General features: G+C 47.4%; 1 protein-coding gene across 6 annotated transcripts in view; it reads right to left on the bottom strand.

Annotated features, from left to right (window-relative positions):
* Window positions 1-8868: 8868 nt before the first annotated feature.
* Window positions 8869-21224, bottom strand: part of sgcd (sarcoglycan, delta (dystrophin-associated glycoprotein)) — a 92491-nt gene continuing 80135 nt past the window's right edge. For 4 of the 6 annotated variants that reach the window (XM_053846145.1, XM_053846140.1, XM_053846141.1 and 1 more), the window contains 3 exons: window positions 12147-12219; window positions 11648-11771; window positions 8870-10754 (listed from right to left, as the gene is read on the bottom strand). In XM_053846145.1, coding sequence (XP_053702120.1) covers window positions 10572-10754; window positions 11648-11771; window positions 12147-12219 — 380 coding nt within the window. In that variant the 3' untranslated portion in view covers window positions 8870-10571. Of the gene's footprint in view, window positions 10755-11647; window positions 11772-12146; window positions 12220-21224 lie in introns of all 6 variants that reach the window. The other 2 variants (XM_053846144.1, XM_053846143.1) reach the window with 2 other exon arrangements.

The following is a 21224-nucleotide window of genomic DNA, read 5'->3' on the forward strand; positions in this document are numbered from 1 at the left end:
TTGTGGCTGGAGTTGTGGCCTCCTCAGCGTTTGTCGTGTGACGCTACAGTGTGAACAAACATGATTTGCATCTAAGTAAATCTGCTCCCTCAGCCGCCCCTGACTATGAAAACTTTCGGATCAATACCGAGTTTAAAAACACTTTGGCGCAGCTGTGTGTGTGCTGAGTACCCATCATGGCAGGATATATTTTCAACACCAGATGTTTTTTCTTCTTTTTGCTGTGAAGTTCAGACGTTCTCTACTCCTTTTAGGGTAACAGCTACACTCGCAGCTGTCGGACAGCGGAGCCTGCTCACTGTCCCAGAGAGACCTCGACAACAGAGGTGTGCGTCACACTCACAGTCCTGTCGCTCGGCTACAAACACACAAGCTAAACATCCCGAGACTCACCCACCGAAGCTCACTCTTGAAGGTCGACTCAACGTGAGAGTTAAAAGTGGGACTGACCCCAATAAAACAACAACACATCAATGTCACTGCAAGCGGCCATAACATTATGACCACTTCTCTGACATCCTCGTGAAGCAGAATTAGATTTAAGATTTATTCACGTCACGCGAGTCGGACTGGAGCGCCACCTGCAGATCGTCAAACCGTCCTTCATCTTCAAATATGAGCAGAGGGTGAAAGCAAGTGTCAACACTCCAAAGCGCCGGCTTTGAACAGAAATCATCGACTTGTTATTTCAGCTTCAGATGTGTGAGCCCAGTGTGATATCGAGTCGAGCCCCCTGCTGCTTTCTATTTGTCTCCAGAACCTGGAACCATGGCAGCCGTCTGTTCTCCCGCACCTTCCAGCAGAAGAGGAGAAGTCAACTGCTTTCATTCGAAGTTTACCTGCAGCCATCAGCTGACTCACTCCTGCTCCCTGTCTTCATTCAGTCTCACGGTTGCCATGGAGACCAAAAGTCAAAGGAAGAATAGATCTCCACAGAGTTTGAAGGAAAAGCAACTGTCCCTGCGGAAACATCTCAGACGCTGTCATCACCTCTGATTCTTAAGTTTGCTGAGTCATTCAAGGAAAAGAAAAACTCTTCTTCTTCAGGAGTCGAAGTCGAGTGAGAGGAAATGTTCCTGTGATTCCTCGTGTCACATCTGTACTTATGATATCACTCATTGTTTTGATTCTTCGCTAACAACAACCAGACTTCCTGTTTGTATCAGTGTGGCAGAAGTCAAACCTGGTCAACTGATGGAGAGATTCAGGCCTGGTGGATGTGACATGGACTCATTCAGGTGTGTGGGACTCAGAAGAGAATGTCAAAGTGGAAAACCGCTGAGTCATTGCAAACCAAACCTGAGCGGGTGGATAGTGACTGCGCTGTTTTCCCAAGAGAGATAATTTGCTGACAGAGATCGCAGTTTAACTCCAACAACAATAATCGGTTTCAATTTTAAAGACGCATTCTCTCCTCAGACCCAAGAAGAAAGTCCCACTTTCTCATTCCGCTCGCGCTTCTTTGTTTCCTCTTCTCCTCCCAATGTGCAGAACCTCACAGGCCGCATCTTCTGCATCTCCCCGAATCAAACGCTCGCTGATAAAACCGATGGCCGATAAAATATTCATGAATTCCGAACGTGTAGCCGGAGCCTATCAGCGAAGAGGGCGCCGCTGATGTCGGGGAGTGGCACAACTTAAAAACGGAATTCTTTTCCATTAATATTCCTGATGGATTATTGTTCGGCGGAAAGTTATTTTTCTAAAGAGATGGAGCCGAGCGGCGAATTGTTAAACAGTCACACGAGCAGAGTCGACTCTCTTGAGTCTGACAGGGAGACGGCGGCGAGAAGAGGGCCGTTCTTCAGATTGTCATGTGACTCATCTTTAGGTCAGGGTCGACAAAGCCCTCAGGTGAAATCTGTCCTTAGTAAATTGCTAACATTATTTTTTCTGTCGGAGCAAACTTCTGCTGGACTTGCATTCCTTCTCTGTGAGGACTATGAGCTGTCAGTCACACACCACTCTTATCTTCCCCTCTGCCCCCGGCCATTGTTTTGTTGGACTTCTTAAAAGGACGTCAGGATGTATTTCATATTGGGTAAATTCGCACCGTATTCAATCGGACTTTTGATCGGGTGTGAGGTTTTGAACGCTCATTTATATTTTGGTCTTGGTGAAAACTTTCCACGCTTGTGTTAAATAAAGACTCAATAGTGTCTTTCATTTGAGTTTGTTCTTGTTTGTTCACATGTTTTACAATTTAAATTCCATCAAATGCAACAGTTATTGACCTCTGCTGTTTTCCTGAATGTTATTTTAAAGTAGTTATTGTTACATGTAAACAGACAAAAGGAATTTCACTGCATTACTGTATGCTTTATGCACTGCTTCATTCAATATTCCACTCAACTTTGTATTGCAGTTTGGCCTCATGCGCTTGTAATGAAGACCAAACTCCTATTTAAATCTTTACTCAGCATAGTGACATCGAGTTGCAGGAACTGATGTGTTGGAACCGGTTAGGTTGGTGGCTAATGCTACAAACACACTTTGCGATTCTCAGCAAATGTTGCCAAAACACTCTCATAGACTGGTTGAATAGATTTTCTCAGTTTTAGTAACAGACATTATATGAGCGCTCACTCCTGTGACCCCTAGTGGTCGATGTATCCAAGTCACTACCAAACTCAGACATCTACTTTTCAGAGAGGAGCTAAGGACTTTGAGCAAGAGGCTGGATTTCAGGGGTCATTCGTGATGTTTTGCCATTTGCACTGAAAGGCACAGTGTGTTTAGCAAATGTCAAGGGCGATTCGAGAGGAGCACCAAGGTGACAGACACATACAACGCCGCAGGAGCTGTTTAAAACAGATTATTGTTTTAATGTTCCAGTCCACTTACACCAGAACTTCATTATTTCTGTCGGAGAATCCACAACACTGAGACTGTTGTGTTGCTCTCCACTTCCAGAGACACGATTTGTCATGCTTACGCTTGTGTACACAAGCCTCGCTGCTCATCATCGACCAGAGTCTGGTCTTCAACCAGCGGGCCATATTTGGTCAGAGTTATGACAGTCCAGCGGATGTCGGCGGACGGCGTCCGATATTCAAGCACAGGTGAGCTGCACGTCACGTGGAGCTCACACTTCTGATCAAGGTTCCTCCGGAGAGAGTCAGCAGCACCATTGTCTACAGGCTGAACTAGTTCTGTCGTGACGTCCACGTGACAAACACACTGGGCTCTTGATCCAGAGCCAGAACATGCCATGCAGCCCCTCAACAAACAAACACGCCACAGCCTTCTCGGCAGCCAGGTGGACTGGAGCTCCCATGGCAGGGCGAGCAGTGATTCGGCACAAGATCGATGCGGAGTCAGACGTGGATTCAGTCCTGTCAGCTCCGCCGAGAGGAATAAAGATCCATTTCCTGAATATTTGTCACTTCCTGGTATCGCCTAACAAACAACCCGCCATCTGGAATAAAAAACACCATAAATACAGCGACTTCTCGGCGTCCGCAGCCAAGTTATGAAAATGATATGCAAAGTAAATTTTGACGGCAATTACTGTCACAGAGTGTCGACGCGGAGAAAACCTCACATTTTTTATTTCACGCAGGAAACCTGCAGGTGAATACAAACAAATACTGAGGTACAGGAAGCGGTGTATCATCTGGTCGCAGTAGCTGCGTGAAGATGAACATTGACACTGTGGTATTTCCAATGTTGTTGCTCAGGTAGTAGAGGCGAAGTAGTACTGCTAATTGGTGACGTAGTAGCAATAAAGAGGGCTGCAGTTGTGGAGAAGTAGACGCAGAATGGTAGAGGCAACCGCAACAGCAGAGTAGTCTACAGTGTAGAAGCGATGGAGCACAAGAGTATTAAGGTAGTGGTGACACAACTAGTAGTAATAACAACACTCACCGCGGTAGTAGTAGTAGATGGCTGTGGAGAGGCAAAGGTGGGAGTAGAAGTAGCTACTTAGGGAGTAGTAGAAACTCATGAGTCATCTTGTAGTAGTGAGGAAGTAGAGCAGGAGTAGTGATGGACCTGGTGAGAGTAGTAGTTGTGAGGTGAAGCAGAAGGAAGTGGTGAGTATTAGCAGTGGATTCTGACCAAACTCTCGTGACAGTAGTTGAAGCACAGGTGCAGGACTGTATGAGGAAACAACCTACTGCAGTAGGAGTGAAGAGCATCATGTGATGTAAACGTTTCAAGTTGCGCCTGAGGCCCAGATCTCTCTTGAGAACCAAACACTTCGCTTCCACTACAGCCCAGAAACATCTCCAACAGCAAACATCCCTTTGATGTCTCGGCTCCTAAACCGGCTCTTCAAAGCACAACAGCAGCTCTGAGCATCTCGCTGCTCCACCATGAGCGGTCTAAACTATCCAGCCATGTTGGAGCCAGAGTCCCAACTCCTCTTCCAGACAGATCTGTGACTGACGTGTTGGGACCCCAGTCACCACCCCGGCGTGGACTACATGAGGAAGTGAATCTGAACCTGGCAGTTGCATGTGTGGCTGGTTCAGGTATGTCCAGTGAAGCAGACAAAGGGTCAAAGAGCCGTCTCACCCCACAGCCGTCGCTCTCTCACGCTTCTCCAGAAAGCATCCCGCGCCCTGTTGGATGGGTCTTTGAGGAGCTCGCTGGAAGTTCGACGCAGCGCCAGCTCCGACTGCATATTCCTCTCCACACAAGCGTCTGGTTCTGTCACGTTGCTCACGGCCTGAAGGGGGGTTATGACGGAGCTGCTGGAGGGGGGGCGGTCCGACGCTGACCAGAGCCGCTCCTCAACACTGACATGGTGCATTCCATCACAGTGTCTGTATGCAGCTCCGCTGGAGAGGAACTTCTTCACTTGTTTTGATGTCCACAGGGTTCAACAATGCGGTTGTTTTTTGGTCATCCGGAGGTGCCATTTCTTCAGTCTATCACCAAAATTCAGTTCATTCAATAGTTTTGTGTTTATTTAGATTACTAATATATAAAATTAATTTGATCCATAGTCCTGTGATACAAGACTTTCTCCGGAGTCACCTCCGTTTCGCATCTCAAATGTCACTCTATACACTTGGTCCGCCTGGTCCTGTGACCCCCACTGTCCAAGGCGACGTAACTGATCTTTATAAGAAAAATTATGACCAAGCCAAACAACATCAAAAGGTCATGTCAGGGACGCCGAATGTCAGTCCAGGTGCATCACGTCTGCAGTGGTCCGTACCTCCTGAAAGCCAGGTGAACTCAACAGTGATAGACTCAACCTTCCTGTCCCTCAGAACCAAACAAGTGCAGCCTCAGCACCACAGCAGAACCGGACGTCTGATAAGAATTGCTTTTTTTTTGCCAATTTTCCCGGGAATAGATTGAAGCCACAAAGGTGAACATGCACAGACGCGCAAACACAACAACTATTAACCATCATCGCATTTCTCAACCCCAAGGGTTCGGCGCTCGCCGCCGGCGTGTGCCGCGAACCTCGCGCCTGGACGCGGTTTCAATGAATAGAAATCAGCTGTTGTCATGTCGACACAAATAGAGCTGGGGAGTGAATTAAACGTCCGCGGGTGTAATGCGGGTTTAATAGACGTGTTTGACATCCGGCGTCCCTCATCACCGCCGCACACGTCTTGGAGGGAAAACAGTCAATTTAGCCCAGGTCACTCCAGACACTCGCTCATTAGCTTCGCGGGGAAGAGAGGGGTTGTCATGATGATGAAGGGGAACTGATCCAATAACCATCTCCGCTGTCGGAGCTTTTACCGCAACGGTTTAGCAGGACAAGCCAGTTCAGAGAAAAGCTGATTCTTACCACCTTTTTTTTTTTGACTAGTTTCATTGAAGTACTGTTGTTCGTAGTAGAAATATCCAACAAACTCCTGTTTCCACCCAACAGAACCTTGGAACCTTCATGTCCTCAGCAGCTGAACTGGTTTCCTCTGAGTCCTCTGATAAGAAGGTAACAGGATTCTTAACCTTTTTGATCTCCAGAACACCCAGGGCCCATTCACTCTACTCTTCATTTCATTTGTGTTCAATAACCATATTCAGTCTACTTACATGTAAACAAACCAAAACCTTGGGAAATGACGTGAAACCATGTGATCAGTGCAAAGATATTTATTTGTCATCGAAAGGTCCGACCAGCAGCAGATGCAGGTCCAAGTCATATTCCTCAAATTTTTCAAAAAGGAAAAAAAATACACTTGACACAAACTGTCATAAACACAATTCAGAATAAAATATCTATAATAAAGGTCTGTAAAAATATGAAAAAATAATGTGTTTTATTTTCAAAATAAACTCAAAAGAAGATATCTAAATGAAAGTATTGCCATAAACTTTTCTAAATAATTTTAAAAAGTGCATCAACATGCACAGTTTTTACTGTTGGGCGGAGCATCACTTTCTTTACCATTTTTGTCTTCAAGAACTTCTCCACAGTTACTAAGTTACTAGTAACTCTCACAAGTTAAGTGTATTAAAGCGGAGCGTCTCACGGCCCCGAGGTGTAAAACAAAAAAACTCTTAACGGCCCTCTAGGGGGCGCTCGCGGCCCAACCCTGGTAAAGAATCGCTGTTCTCATCAATCACACGTCTGGGCTCCAGAAACACAGCGACTGACACCGAGGTATAATTATGCCAACTCTTCCCTCACTGTCACACTCATTAAAAGCAAAGTTCAGCTGGCTTCAGTCAAAATGACAAAAAGCAGATATGAGGCGGGTAACAAGCGGCTGATAATGAGCCGCGGGAGACCAAGCGCTTCTCGTCATGGCCTCCGTGAAGCTGCCTTGACTCACAGACGTCGCAGCGGCGCCGCGTTCAACCGACAGGACGAGAACATGAGTCACACGTCGGTGCTACGACAGGTGTCAGGGGAAGTTGCTGGGAACCAGAGGCAAGTCGTGAACCCACAGAAGAAGTGTGGGAGTCTGTGACATCAGAGTCAGGTGAGTTACATACGACCAAACACACCGTAGTAGTTACGTACGACCAAACACATCGTAGTAGTTACGTACGACCAAACACACCGCAGTAGTTACGTACGACCAAACACATCGCAGTAGTCATGTACGACCAAACACGCCGTACTAGTTACGTACGACCAAACACACCGTAGTAGTTACGTACGACCAAACACACCGTAGTAGTTACGTACGACCAAACACACCGTAGTAGTTACATACGACCAAACACACCGTAGTAGTTACGTACGACCAAACACACCGTAATGTGTCCGACTGCAGCTCTAAACTATGTTGCCACATGAGGTGCCATCACCCACCATAGGCAGCTCAGGAACAGTGACACAGTCACATGGAGGGTTTTCACGGCGCATCAAACCCGGAAGCCACCATGTTGGAGATACTCACTGCTCAGCACAGAACGGTACTGAAGGCGATTCTGCAGCGTTTCCTTGAAAGATGGTGAATTACGGTCGTGTTTTGTGTTGTACGAATAATTCCGATCGGGAAAAACGTGGAATTTTATCGACTTCCAAAAGTTATGACAAATCAAGGAGAACAATGCCAGAAGTTGTCGGAAGAAAGGAGGCGCTTGTGGTTGGCGAAGCTGAACCAGGATCTTCGTGGCAAAACTGTGGAAAACCTGAGAAAACCCACACGCACATGGGGAAAACATGCACACTCCATGCAGAAAGGTGGTCCGACCCAGGCATCAAACCTGCAACCTTCTTGCAGCAAGGCGAGTATATATATATATATATATATATATATATATTTGCTTTTCCGACAGGTACTGACCACTGTGCGGTGCAACCGCTCAGGTGGTTATAATGTTTCTGAGCAGCTGAAAACAAACCGTGATGATGACAGTCCTGTCATCCAACATCAGGAAGATGCCACCCGTCTGCCCATGTCTGACTTCTATTATTCGGCTTTATAGGCGGCGCGGCGCTATCGGCTGCTCATTAAAAACAACAACAGTCTGGACGCTGGTGGTCGATTAGCCGCGTCATCAACTTCTCCACTTGAACTCGTATGAGGCCAGAGAGGAGCGAGTCTTGTTGCTTTTATGGTCGGAATAAAGTCGGCCGTTTAATTAAAGATAAAATTCTCATTTTGTTTCTGTCACACAACAAAAGTGCAAAACCATTCAACCTGTCGACCACATTGAGACACAGACATACACGTCGCACACACACACCTGGTTGGAATTTGACATCCTTGTGAGGACTCTCGTGGACATGCTTTCCAGAGCCTCTCACCCTAAGCCGAACCATCAAAAACAAATGGCTAACCTTAACCAAGACTCAACCCAACTATGACAACCTCTTTATTATGGAGTCTTCCTCCTTAAAATGAGGCCCGACTCTCAGCAAAACGTCCTCTCACAAATAGATAAACCAGTTCCACACTCACACACGTGGCCATGAAGCGCTCTGTCGCTGTCACCCTCCACAGGGACCTCAGGACTCTTTCAGTCAGAGCGGGGAATTGTGACTTATTTTGAAGGTAACTGTTGTACCGGCTTGGTGTTTCCATTGAAACATTATCCAGGTCTGGACTTCCAGGATCATCCGCCGCAGATCAGCCGTGACAGCAGGCCCAGCGTGAACCCAACCAGGTTCGGCATATGGGGACAACGACACTGGAGGTGGAACCGGCGCAGGATTTTTGGAGCCTTGGAGTCTGACGCCCAGCAGAACTGACCACATCGGCCAAGAGAGAAGTGTTGGAGACCCTTTTTATTTATTTGCTATGTCCTTTTTTTCAGTCAAATTATTTTGTGAAATTATTCTGGAGGAAAAAGACCGACTGTACTTATATGTAGGAGATGCAGGGGCAGTTATTTTTGTATAATTTGATAAATATTTTCGCCAATTTTGACAGAAAAAAAGACACCAAAAAAACACCCAGAAGTCAAATGCAATAAAGGACGTGACATATAAAGTAAATGTCATCGAGCAGAGATACACGTGGACACAATCCAACAAACTGCGGCACAGGTGTGGAACAAAGCCGTTTATTTTGGCATCGCTGAAAACGGTTTCATAAACGGCAGTTTGGACTGAAGAAAGAAAAACAGGAAATGAAAGGTGATAAATAAGAAACAAACACACGTCAACATCTCAAAGAAAACGCAAAATAAATTACTCCAGGTAACACGCAGCGTTTTCCTCTCAAATTCTTGACAACGTCCCACAATCTCAGACTGAAAAGGACAAAGTTGAACACCTTTATATGTCATTCCTGACTTGAGTATTACAATTTGAAGTTTGACAAGGGGATGAAGGCCTTGAGGAACTTCATTTTTTTCCAGATTGCTTCGCCTTTTTCTTGGTTCCTCTGTTCTCCAATCGCTGCTTCTTCATGCCTGACATTTCAACTGAGCTTATTTTCTGAATGAAAAAAAGAAACTTCAAAACTCACACACAAGCAGCAAACGTCAAAATGTCAGTATCTGTGTTAGTCTGCCCCCTGCTGGGCATCACCCTTCAAACCCATCGGTGACTCAAACTCAGAGTGAAGCTAAGAGACTCGCTCGCCGCCTCCGGACGTCGGAGACGATTCAGAAAGGAACGTACGACCAACTCGAGCGCGGCGGACCCAAAGACCTGCAGCAGAAGAACCGGAGCAAGAGAGTAGAAAACGCACACGGACGTCGGTTGTACAAAAAGTGTGAGAAAAGTCCTCATCTGGTTCCATGTGTTGAGTATGTACAGCAGTAGAAAAGGTTCTTCTCGTTCTGCGCAACATGGACGGGAGCTCTCGGAAACGGCTCTGTAACAATCCTCCGAAGAGTTAAAGCATGTTGGGTTTAAGAGCGTTAGTGGCTCACATGGGGCTTGTTCTCTGGAATGAATTCCAGGCTGAAAAATCCAGATCACTAGTCTCACTGACTCCAGAAAAGCCAAGACGTGACTTAGAGAAATTGAAAGCGTGAGGAGAAACGATCAGCGAAACTTGTCACATGACTGATCGCCTGACTCGACCGAGGATTCCGAGTCGTCGTCTCCGAGACTCGGCTGCAGGTCTTTGAGCTCAGCGTGAGACAAACTCGTGAAGAGAAATGAAGTGGTTGATGATAAAAGTCTGATGTGCTTCTTCTTTTTCTTCTCTTGCCAGCGGTGCGTCGACGTAAGGCACAGGCACAGTTCCTCCTCCTTCTCCTCACACGCGTGAACATTTTCAGGATTTTTGAGAATTCTTCCAAGACGCTCTCAGAACCAGCGGCAGGTCGGCGAACGCAGCAGCAGCAGCAACAGGAGGTTATTGGACTGCGGTGTGAGGGGTTCTCACACCAGAGTGCGGTCAACTGTCAGACTGAAACTTGATCTGAAGTGGGAACGTTTTCGCAATTGCAGACTAGGTTCTGGTTCGGAGAAACTCTTGAAGGAGAGGAGTCCAAGATCAAGTCCGTTCTTAGAAAGTATGCGTGTGGAGTCCTGGTACTGGGACCGGGTTCTGTTCAAGTCTCTCTGAAGGTTTCTCAAATGTACAAGTGGAGCTGCATAAACTCCAACAAACTCAAAGCAGCTTTGGCCTGTGCGGACCTCAGCATTTGCATCAACGTGGACTCAGTCAGAACCGAGCTTCTCGGGCGGGACGAGCCCCACTGTCTGTTTGGATCTGGGCGAGGAGGAAGGGTCAGGGGTTCGGGTCCTAGAGGCAGACGTTGTTGCTGATCTGGCAGGTGGATCCGGTTCCAGCCTGTGACAGGAAGAGCCGCCCGTTGGCACAGACACAGACCTCGTAGACCGTCTGCCGGGTCCCGGACGAGGAGCTGGTGGAGGCCTTTCCTTCAGGCAGCCGCATCAGGCGAATCCTGCGGGCGTCCAGAGAGATCTGCGGGGGAGAGGACGCGCTTCAATGTCAGTTTGACATCAAATATCAAACCTTTATTTCATTGGATTTTTAAAACTGACTCCTCCTTAAATGCAACCAAACAAAGTCTGCTTATGGAGAACTTCACGTCGGCTTGAGAAACCCACAGCTGGATCCGTCCCACCTCACCATCGCCTACTCCTGCCCCAGGGCCCCTCAGGTCTCAGCACTCTGGCTGCAGGGAGCAGCACTCGGAGCTCCGAGCCGCAGAGAAGAGCTGAAGGAGCCATTAGTGAGCGCCGCAGGGACTCGCAGCCACCTGACGTGGACCTGTGTGTGTGTGTGAGATCGGTGTCTAGTGTCTCACTAAAGTCTGATCCTGTGAAACGCTTTAAGAAGCATAAATAAAAACACATAACCAGGAAGGTGGGAGTTTGGCAAACCATCGGCACATTCTTCTGCTAAAACCACTAGAAACTCTGATTGGGTCCCCGCCTGAGTGGTGGAATCAGTGGCTGCTAATCCCGCGTGATTCCACAGATCTGTCACGACACCGCTGGCGGAGGAAAATCCTTTTATCGCGCAGACGGGAGCGTATAAGGAATCAGCCCAGGAATTTAGGAGCAGCGAGGATGATGAAGATGATGAAAGCTGAGGATGAAATGGTAAATAAGTTAAAGACAGAAAGAGGCCAGGAGGAGGAGGAGACTCCGGCGAGGACGGGAAACCAGAAAACCATGGTTGAAGCGCTCCCTGGGAGATTTGTGACGGCGAGATGGCGAGGAAGTTTTTTTTTTTTTTTAACTTTGAATCTGCAGGAGGCTTCCAGTGAAGGAGAGGTGGAGTCCACGTTTGAAACTTCTGCTCTCCATCCAGATTCAAATGACTCCACAGCAGCTGAGCATCTGCCTCACCTCTCCGTCCTTGGACTCCAGACGCAGTTCGTTCCGGCAGATGGCCTGGATGTCTCCGGCCTCTGCCAGGACCTGGATTCCTTTGGGAGCCTCCATCATGAGCGAGCGTGTCGGCGACTCCAGCCTGACAAGAAACAGTGTCAAAGAAGAGCGAAGGTCCACACACTTGAGTCAAACGTCTACAATCGAAAAAGTAAACAAGAGTCTGGAGAAGTTGACTTTAAAAGCAACATGTAGGTGTCTTTAGCAGCCTCAGATCTGATGTCATTTGGATTATAATGGAAGAAATATCTCAAGAACACTGAGATTATGTGGAAGGAGTTTTCAGATTAAAGGTTCCAACCACGAAAGAGGAAGTCAACAGATTAGCAGTAGGTGCTGTTGCTCGATTGACCACACTGTTGTTTCGAGTGAACGCTTGATCCGCTCCAACAAAACATTATCGATCGACGAACACAGAACCAATAATCCCGAGTCACTCCGGATCATCGACCCTCACCTCAGCTCCTTGAAGGGTTCGGCTCGGACGTGCGGCGTCTCCACCGACTTGCTGAACACGGCTCCTTCGGCTCCTGTGAGATGGACCACAGCAGACGGTGAGCTGATGGAACCAGAACCATTTTAGAGCTTTTCGTGATTCAGACATGGCTCCTGAACCGTCGACACGTCACCAGACCTCCAGTGAAGCGAACAGCCCAGAATCATGATCCCGCTCACGTCTCAAACACAGAGAATCAATGTCACGGGCAACAATCGGTCTTGTGAATCCACCGGGACAAATAAAAGCAGCTCAGAAAGCGGGTGTGTGAAATAAACATGAGCTGAATGAGACACACAGGTTCAACACGTGCAGTCAGACTGATTGGGGGGAGCATCCCGCCGTGAGCAGAGAACATGCCGAGCCGTGATCCCGCCCCACGACTGCAAGTCCGAGTCCCTCCGACCACGACACTCGCGACCACGTGACGGGAGAATAATGCATCCCATGACTTGAAGGTTGTGTTCCTACGCTCACTCCTCTGATTCATGGTTCCTCAAATGCTTCCATCATTTCTCTTATTTATTGTTCTACTTTTATCTTAGTCTGATGGAGACATCATAGTAAATGCTTGCTATTTTCTTTGCTTCTCGTTGCTAATGAAATTTGATCAGATCACAGAGTGAAACAGCTGACACATAAACATCTCGCAGTGAAGAAAACACTCATATTTTTTAGATTCTTTTTATTAGATTTTATTGATTTTCATTATGACTGTTGTTTTGATGTCCATATTTTGCATCAGCTTATGCATCACTACACTGAACCAGCCTCCATCTTCCCCCCTCCATCAGCCACACTCTTCTAATCCCTCCACCTCTTCTTCCATCATTAACTTCACCACAGACTATTTCCCGCCTTAATAGTGTTTCGAACCCTCGACAAACACGTCCTGTGATCTGAGAACTGAACACGCAGGAGGACCAGGAGAAGGCAGAAGGAGGCTGCCTGGAAGGAGGAGGAAGAGATGATGGAGTACAGGAGGAAGACGGTGGGAAGCGCGGACCACGACACACACAACCACTGCCAACAATGCCAGAGGCTGACTTGTGATGAATATTGTAACACAAGCTCTGCTGTTGAAACATGACAGACACACCACAGAAAGACACACAACTTGACGATACAAATAAACATTGTTTGTGTTTACAAATTTTTGAGTCAAATATTATGTATAGGAGCGTTTTGAAGTCTAAATGTTGTGCTCTCTACGGATATTTTGTAGTTGGACTTCAGGATTCATCACACAGTAACTACATTGTTATACACAACAGGACAAAAATGAAACCCCGACTGCAGGTCACAGAATCTTGTGTGTCGAGTGGTAAAGCTGCTGGTGGAACTGCTCGCAATTATCTCCAGATTTCTGGATCATTTTTCGTCTGTCAGACTCTGAGTCAGGACGTCAAGCTGGACCTGAATCGCACCTCTCACACCGCAACGCCTCACACGCACCAGCGAGCTAACAGCGCCTCAAATTAGCATCGGATCAGAAACGGAGTGGAGAAGAATTACTGTTGTCAGGTCCAATATGTAGCTGCCAGTGCTGAACCAGCACTTCACCGCTGCGAGATCTCGCCACTCGGGTCGGAACGTATCGGGTCAAGTGATTGTCAAGTTTGTTCCTTCTCGCTAAAATTAAAACTCATTTCGGTCTGCTGGCGTGTCATTTCAGGATAGACCCGCCCCTCCCAGTTCAACACCTCATGAGAGAGTCAGTCCACTGGTCCACTCGGAGTCCAGACAGAGCCTTTTATTATCGGGGATGCACATTGGTATCGTATTCACAATATCGTTCTTCGTCACCGCCATTTTGTTTCTTCTGCCGCGTTTTTCGTCACACTACTCCTCCCAGAGCGTTTGTCGTAGAGATGTGGTTTGAAAGCCAAAATCGCCTGCTATTACATTTCTCGGATAAAGGTGGGAATTTTTTCCCATTGTAAATGAATGGGACCAGAAACGAAAGAAGACCGAAAACCGAAAGAGCCCCTGATTCAATGGCCCGTATCACAGCCATCTTTTAAGCTAGAGACACCATTCAAAGCTTCAACTATAGCTGCCAGCCTCCACTGACAGCACGTGCATGATGGTGGCGCACGGTGCATTCACGAGCTGTTTATTCATAAACAGCAGCATCTAGTTCCTACTTCATCTTCTCACGGAGAACTTGCAGCTCCGACTCCTGAGCATGGAGTTCTGACAGCATCTTCAGCACCAGGTGGGGCTCAAGAGCGACTCTCCACTCTGGCGTGAGAACACCTGTCGGCGGTCTCCCGGCCTTCATCTGTTACTCCCCGTCACCACAGTATACAGTGTGGAATGTCACCCGGGGTCACGACTCGTAACTTTTTAATGCCGCGCGACATAAAGCCCACGAAGAAAACCTCAGCCGCGACATAAAAGTGTCGTCGTGGTGTCGACTTTAATGTGCTTGAGCGGCGGAGAGAAGACCATCTAGACTGCAGTGGAAAATACCGCAGAGCAGATGTGCTGCCTCCCTGCTCTCCCTCCGAGCCTCGTCATCCCTCACAGTTCTCAGTGTCTCTGATGTGATGCAGGAAAGGTAATAAAAAAATCCTCCCTTCTGTCAACGCGCGGAAATAAAGAGAAAAGCCGGAGAGTGAAGGTGACACGAGCCGACGGATGGCAGAGGGATCTGGAGAGTCACACCGCCGTGCTCCGTCTGTCGGCATGTCAGTCCGTCCTCCTGTCTGTCCTGCGGCTGTCGCCGCTAATGAAGTCCTGAGCCTCTAATTGGAAGGAATGATAGCAAGCAGGACGTTTGATATTCTGCTGAAAATGGGCTGCAGGGACGTCGACTCCACCAGAGCTGGCCCGGTTGATTAGCTGGCATGTGTGTGTGTGAGTCAGTGCCAAATAAAACGAAATCGTCCTGAGAACTGGCAGCAAACAAATGTGATGAGTTGATTGCTACAAACACTCGCTGCGCTTTTTAAACATCTCTCAGATGAAATGCTGTCGGAACAGAAATTACAACCCGACTCGGCTCGCCGGCGACGGCAGGTCGACCCAGGTCGGCAGAGCTAGGTTTTTATGGATGGAAGGGTCCTCCAGTTTCTAACAGGAGAGAGTGAGTGTGTCGCGAAGGCTGCGGCAGCTGAGGACAGACCAGTGGACTGAAGGGCGAGACGGACGACCTGGATGGTGTCTGGGCTCGGCTGAGGCAGGGTGGGAAAGTAGGATGGATAAGACTGAGAGACAAAGACATCTGCAAAAGGTGATTATGAAAAAGTGTTTATATTGATCAGCTCCGTGTGTGGGGTGTGTGTGTGTGGGGGGGGGATGGATGGATGGTATTGATCTGGAGGAAGTGGCGGCAAATGACTGCAGATGTTAACGAGGAGGCGGTAGGTTTCTGCGCTTCTTATCGACCGCAAAAACACCTTCTCATTCAGTTCGACCTTCAGTGACCTTGGCGCAAGTCAGACGGACCACTCCTGCTGAGGAATCAGAGGTGCTGATCCTCATCGCTGCAGCTCCTCATCACCTCTGAGACACAAGCCTCAGGAGACGTGTCTCTTCTTCATTTGGTTATTTTTAAGTGTCTCGAACCCCCTCCGCCTGGTCATATTGTTTTGGACAACTTCCTGCTCCCGTCATTCTCTCCTCCTCTCTTCCAGGATTGGGGGTTGTTTTCCGGCCTTTCTGGCTTCACAGACACACACACCCGAGCCCAATCTTCCAATCACCCACTGCTCTACTTGAACCCCGGTGTCAGTTCGTAGCGTTATCGTTTCGTGAATGACTCTTTTCCTCACCGTGGCTGTACGTTTTTCTGATCAGTCTCCTTTCTGTTTCAGTGTGTCTGTGCCTGCTCTCCGTTGTTCCTCTGTGCATCTCCACTGGTTCCCTCCCCTCCATTTGTGCTTATGGACGCTTTTCTTTTCTTTCTCTGGATCGTTTGATTTTATTTATCGGACTCCCTCTGGTGTTAAGTCCTTTCGTATTTTGGTTCTTTTGTTATTCTAGCCTCCTTCTAGTGTAGAAGTCAAGTGATTTCTGTTTGTAGTATTTAGGTGCTTTGTAGTTCTCGCCTCGTTCTAGTGTAGAAGTTGAGTGTTATTCTGTTTTTGTCATTAAATGTGTTGAACTTCTTTTGTTTGTCCGCGTCCTTCCTGCTGCACTTGGGTCACCAGTTTTATTTTTGTGTCATATTTGGCAGAGAAAACGATTACAAACATTTTTTTCCGCTGTTTATTTTTCTCCCTTTCTACAAATTGTTTTTTCTTTCGGTTCATTTTTTCATCACCATAGTTGGTGTCTTTTTGATTTTTATTTATTTCAGTGTGATTACTTGTTTATCATTGCTGCCACACACAGTTTCTTTCACTTTCAAATGCTTCTTTTTATTCCACTTTTTTTTAATACAGACAGCGGAGAGGGAGGCGAGGGGGAGGAGGGAATGAAGGGAGAGAAGAGAGCTGGACGGGAGATGATGGAAACTGAGGTGAAAATGAGACGTGGAGAAGATGAGATGAAGAGAAGGAGGAGGAGAGAAGCTCGGGGAGGAAGTGATAACAGCAGGAGATGAAGATGAGGAGGGTGGAGACAGGGGGAGAATGAGATGAAGGAAATGAATGAACTTAGAGAAGATTGGAAAATGAAAGTGAGAGAAAGAGGAGGAGAAAAACTAATGAGAGGATGAAAATAAACTACTGTGAGTAGATAAGGAAACAACACCAGTCAGCAAAACAAGGACGTAGAACCGACTTCATGACAGAATCAGCCAAACAAGACTCACAACAAAAGTCCGTTGATTTGCAGCTGACGCTAAATGATTAGACGCCGCTATGCTGCAGCAGCGATGGCAGCGACAACAGCGCCATCTGGCGTGGAACAACACAGAAAGCTCCTTTCATCAGGCGTTAATTGTTGGCGGAGATAAACCAGCGCCTGTTTGTGGCCAGCAAATGTTTTTTCTGTCAATCACGCGGCTGCTTTTGCTCCGATCCGACAAACAAGCGGCTCAATTGAACTCTTAAATGTCACCGATGTTTTCAGACGGCAGACATTTTGTAAACATGTTTGTTCAGGTTCACGGGTTTGATCGTCCGGTGACATGTTAGAGCATTGTTTTTGTTTGCCCTCTGCTGGCGCTAACAGAGGAGATTAGCTAAGTGTTTTAATGTAGCCATTAGCATGACAAGCTGGGTAAACACGGTCAGTGGTGAGCATTCACAGCCAAAACATGGTAACGTCGTCTAGCTACATGTTAGCAGCTGCTAGCCACATGAGGGTCCAGCATCTCGGTTCTGGTCCGACCGCGGTCATGTGACGCCCTGGCACAGACCGAAGGAAAAGCTTTGTCGGAGGTGAGACGAAATCACAGCAGCTGATTGTTTCGGATCAGACTCTTCACCGCCCACGTGTTTCTGCTGAGTCAGCTGCTGGAGGCTCGGAGGGGAGTTTGGGAGAGAACTCGCTGAATCGTGCTTCGTTTAGACTGGAAATTACATAAATGCGTATCAGTGGAGAATCAGCAGCTGCAGGCTGTTTGCTCGTCTATCGCTCCCTCTCTGTCTCTCGCTCAGTTTCGGAGGACAAAAGTGCTGACGCGGCAGGCTCAGAATTAGGAAGACTCATGGGCTCAGTTGTATCAAGCGTGCGACTTCGTCGTCGTGATAAACATGAAACTGATTTAACTAGAGTTTGAGTGGATGGCAGGAAGTTCTTCTCACTTTGACATGGAGTTGTGCGCTATAGTGAGTCACAATACAGAGGAAGAGGAAATGATGTCAGCTGAGATGCTAGTGGGACGTTGTGCTAAGCATTGAATGAGTCATTTAAGGTAAGAGTTTTACAGATCTGTTGGCGTGAATAACCCGAGTCAGCTGTGACGGGAGGAAGGTTGGCCTTCATCACCAGCGTCGGAAGAGCGGGTCGATGAAACAGCCAACACCTTTCTCCAATCGAGTCCCACAAGAAGGCGCCGTCAGTCACATTTACGCCGGCAGACGTTACGACTCCATCAGCCCCGGCACAGACGGACCATTCAGACTTAAAGACTATTCGCCGCCTCGCTGACATTTATATTCGGAAAACAAACAACGAAGAGGGCCGCTGGTGGGATGACGCTCGTTTCTCTGCTGCAGGCGAGTCGACTCCCGCGATGTAATCTGCCGTTGTGACGGCCTGATTTACGCCGGCCATGAAACCGGGCCGGGAGTTTGTCCTTGATTCCGGCAGCCGGCGATGCGTTCACGGTCCGGCGCTAACACATGATTATCCTTCATAACTACGGCAGTGACACTCCTCCACAGAGCCGCCGACTAAAAGACCATAAAAGATTCTATCTGGACCTCAAGTGTTCTCCGGGGAAGGCGGAGTCTCTCTGGGCTTGATTCAGCTGTCAGATGCTTTAAAAGCCAATTTATAACCTCCGATTTGGTCCCGGAGATCAACTTAACGCACTCTCTGCTCGGCCTGGCTGGGAGGCAAAACTTAAGGGGGAAGTTCCTGAGCTCAAGTGTGATGTAGACGCTGACTTCTGACTGACCCTTGACTCTGACTCACCTGCAGCCTGCCAGAAGGAGCAAGGGCCGGACTCTTCTCGGACTCTGCAGAGGCAACAGAGCCAGCTCCTCCTGCAGCTGAGATAATTTCAGCATATTAGCCGAAGATTAAATGTAAATTAGCTGGACGGGAAGAAAAGCGCTACGTGGCGAAGCGCTGATAAGTTTGAGGGCGAACGTGGAAGCTTCCATCTCTGAAGTGGAGGAGTTGACGTGTTTTCAAGTGAGCAACGTAAACACGGGGCTGGAATGAGGTCAACGCTTCATCGCTGATATCAGAGCAACACAGCGGCGCTAGCTAAAGCTTCTTCAGCAACAGACACACGTCCAAGTTCAGGAGTCTCATTAAAAGTTTTTAACAGCAACTTTATCAGAACCGCTGGTCTGACCTGCCTCATGTCCTTCAAACCTGAGGAGCTGGGAGAGTTGTGGGAGACAGGAAAAACATTTTTAAAAGTCGGCAGCGAGCATCCAAAGCTCAGGCTGAAGGCCTCAAGACCATGGTTCTCCAGCGGGTTGGTACCATCGGTCGAGTCTGGAGATGCGAGGACGTGTTTTCAGTCATGAGGAGTGTTGAAAGCTGAGCCAAAAGACTCAGTTGCATCTTACCATTGTAGCACATTTCCTTGTTCCCCATTCTTGAAATCCCGACTCGTGTGTGCCTTAAAAACGATAGACACGAAGCTAAAGTCCAGGAGCCGGACGAGGACACCTCCTTGACGGCGGGACAGTCCTGGGTACGCGGCGTCACGCGCCTCTGACTCTCCGGTTGTAATTGTGATTTATTTTGGTGTCGCGAGCGACTGCCGACTAATTAGCGGCAGCTGATTGGCTGCGGCGGCGATATTGAGTCGTCGTGGATGAGCGAGCGCGCGCCTCCGCCGCCGTGGCGTTCTGACTTGCAAATAGATGGAGGAGCTCTTTTAATGACTCGTTAGTGGAGCGCTAATTTGGTTTTGATCTATTAAAGAGTGTGTGGAGAAATTGAAAAAAGAAGCAGTCGACAAATGAGTTTTATTAACGAAGTGCTGATGAGAGAGAGAAAATAATGGCACCAGAGGACGAGCGCCAGTGAGAGTCATGTGACGGCGCTTCAACAGCAACACTACAGACAAGAGTGAAAACAGGAGGGGAACCAGCCGCGCAGCGTCGAGCAAAATGGCCGTCACCCAGGATCATGTTGTCGAGGGTCACTGAAGACTGGTGGACACTTTCTCAAGATGAATTCAAACAACTGACAAGTCTGACTATAATGTCCTTGTTAGGCTATTGCAGTGCTTCTCTAATAGTGTGACGGGGAGCAATGCCGTACTAGAATAAAGTGTTGTTGCACAACCACTCATGATTTTTTTTAAACATATTTCAAATTGATGCGCTTTAAGTCTTTTGTGTTACAGACAAAACAATGTCAATAAAGTTATTCTTTATTGGAAGTTGATCGATATTACTTTCTTTTTTCTTTTCTTTCATGTTAACAGGGACACAATGTTATGCACAGGTGTACTTGTAGTAATAGTATCCACAATACAATGATACTATTTACTAGGGCTGCAACTAATGATAATTTCTGTTGTCGACTAATCTATTCAGCATTTTCTCGATGGACCTATTTTGAATTTCTGTTGAACCTACAGTTGCTTAAATCATCTGACTGTGATACTCCGACACCATACACTATTATATATAAGTATATTAAAAATAATGACACATAATCCGGGAACACGTGAAGCATGAAACAGTTGACAGGGAGCTCTAGTTCTTTAAAAAGGAGGTCTTTATTGGTCCTTGAGAAGATTTTAAAATCATCACTATACACATACTGTGTGTAGTATCTCATATAAAATATCTGATCAACATCCACAAAACGAAGCCGCACTTTTGAACACTACGACCCGTCGCTGCTCAAACTCCTCCATGACTGTGACTGAGACAGTCAGTCGGAGGTGGTGGTGACATGCAGCAACGGTGGCCCGTTGGAGTCAGGCCTCAGTCAGAAAATTACTGAAAAGCACTGGTCTATTGTCACTGTTCAATGTTACTGTCTCTTTCAGAAGCTGCGCCATGATGTCGCCTGTGGTTTTGTGGTCAGTTTGCGTCAGTGTTGTGTGTTCAGTGCCTGAGGGAATTGTACGTCGACGGGAATCCACACAACAGTTTCGCAAAACGTGAAAAATCCATGTATACAATGTTCTTGTTTCATGTTTTGCGTTGGCTCGTAGATACTGGTGTTACGCAGGGGTAAGGTTCGTTGTTCACGAACCCCAAAAGCTACATGTATCTTGAATTATGTAAACGTTGATTTCCGTGTTTTCCCCGTTTACAGTCAAGTGTTTGTGTGTGTTCATCTGTAGGTATTAGTTCTGCCAAACGCTGTGTCTAAACATGTATTGCTTTACTGTAGAAGTTCCGGTAGCTGTCAGTCTGGATGTTTTAGCTACGTGCATGTCATCATAATGCGCTATTCTGTTTTGTCTTTAGAGTGGAAAAGCGTAGCACCACTACCAGT

The sequence above is a fragment of the Synchiropus splendidus genome, chromosome 17, assembly GCF_027744825.2.
Source record: "Synchiropus splendidus isolate RoL2022-P1 chromosome 17, RoL_Sspl_1.0, whole genome shotgun sequence".
Classification (NCBI taxonomy): Eukaryota; Metazoa; Chordata; class Actinopteri; order Syngnathiformes; family Callionymidae; genus Synchiropus; species Synchiropus splendidus.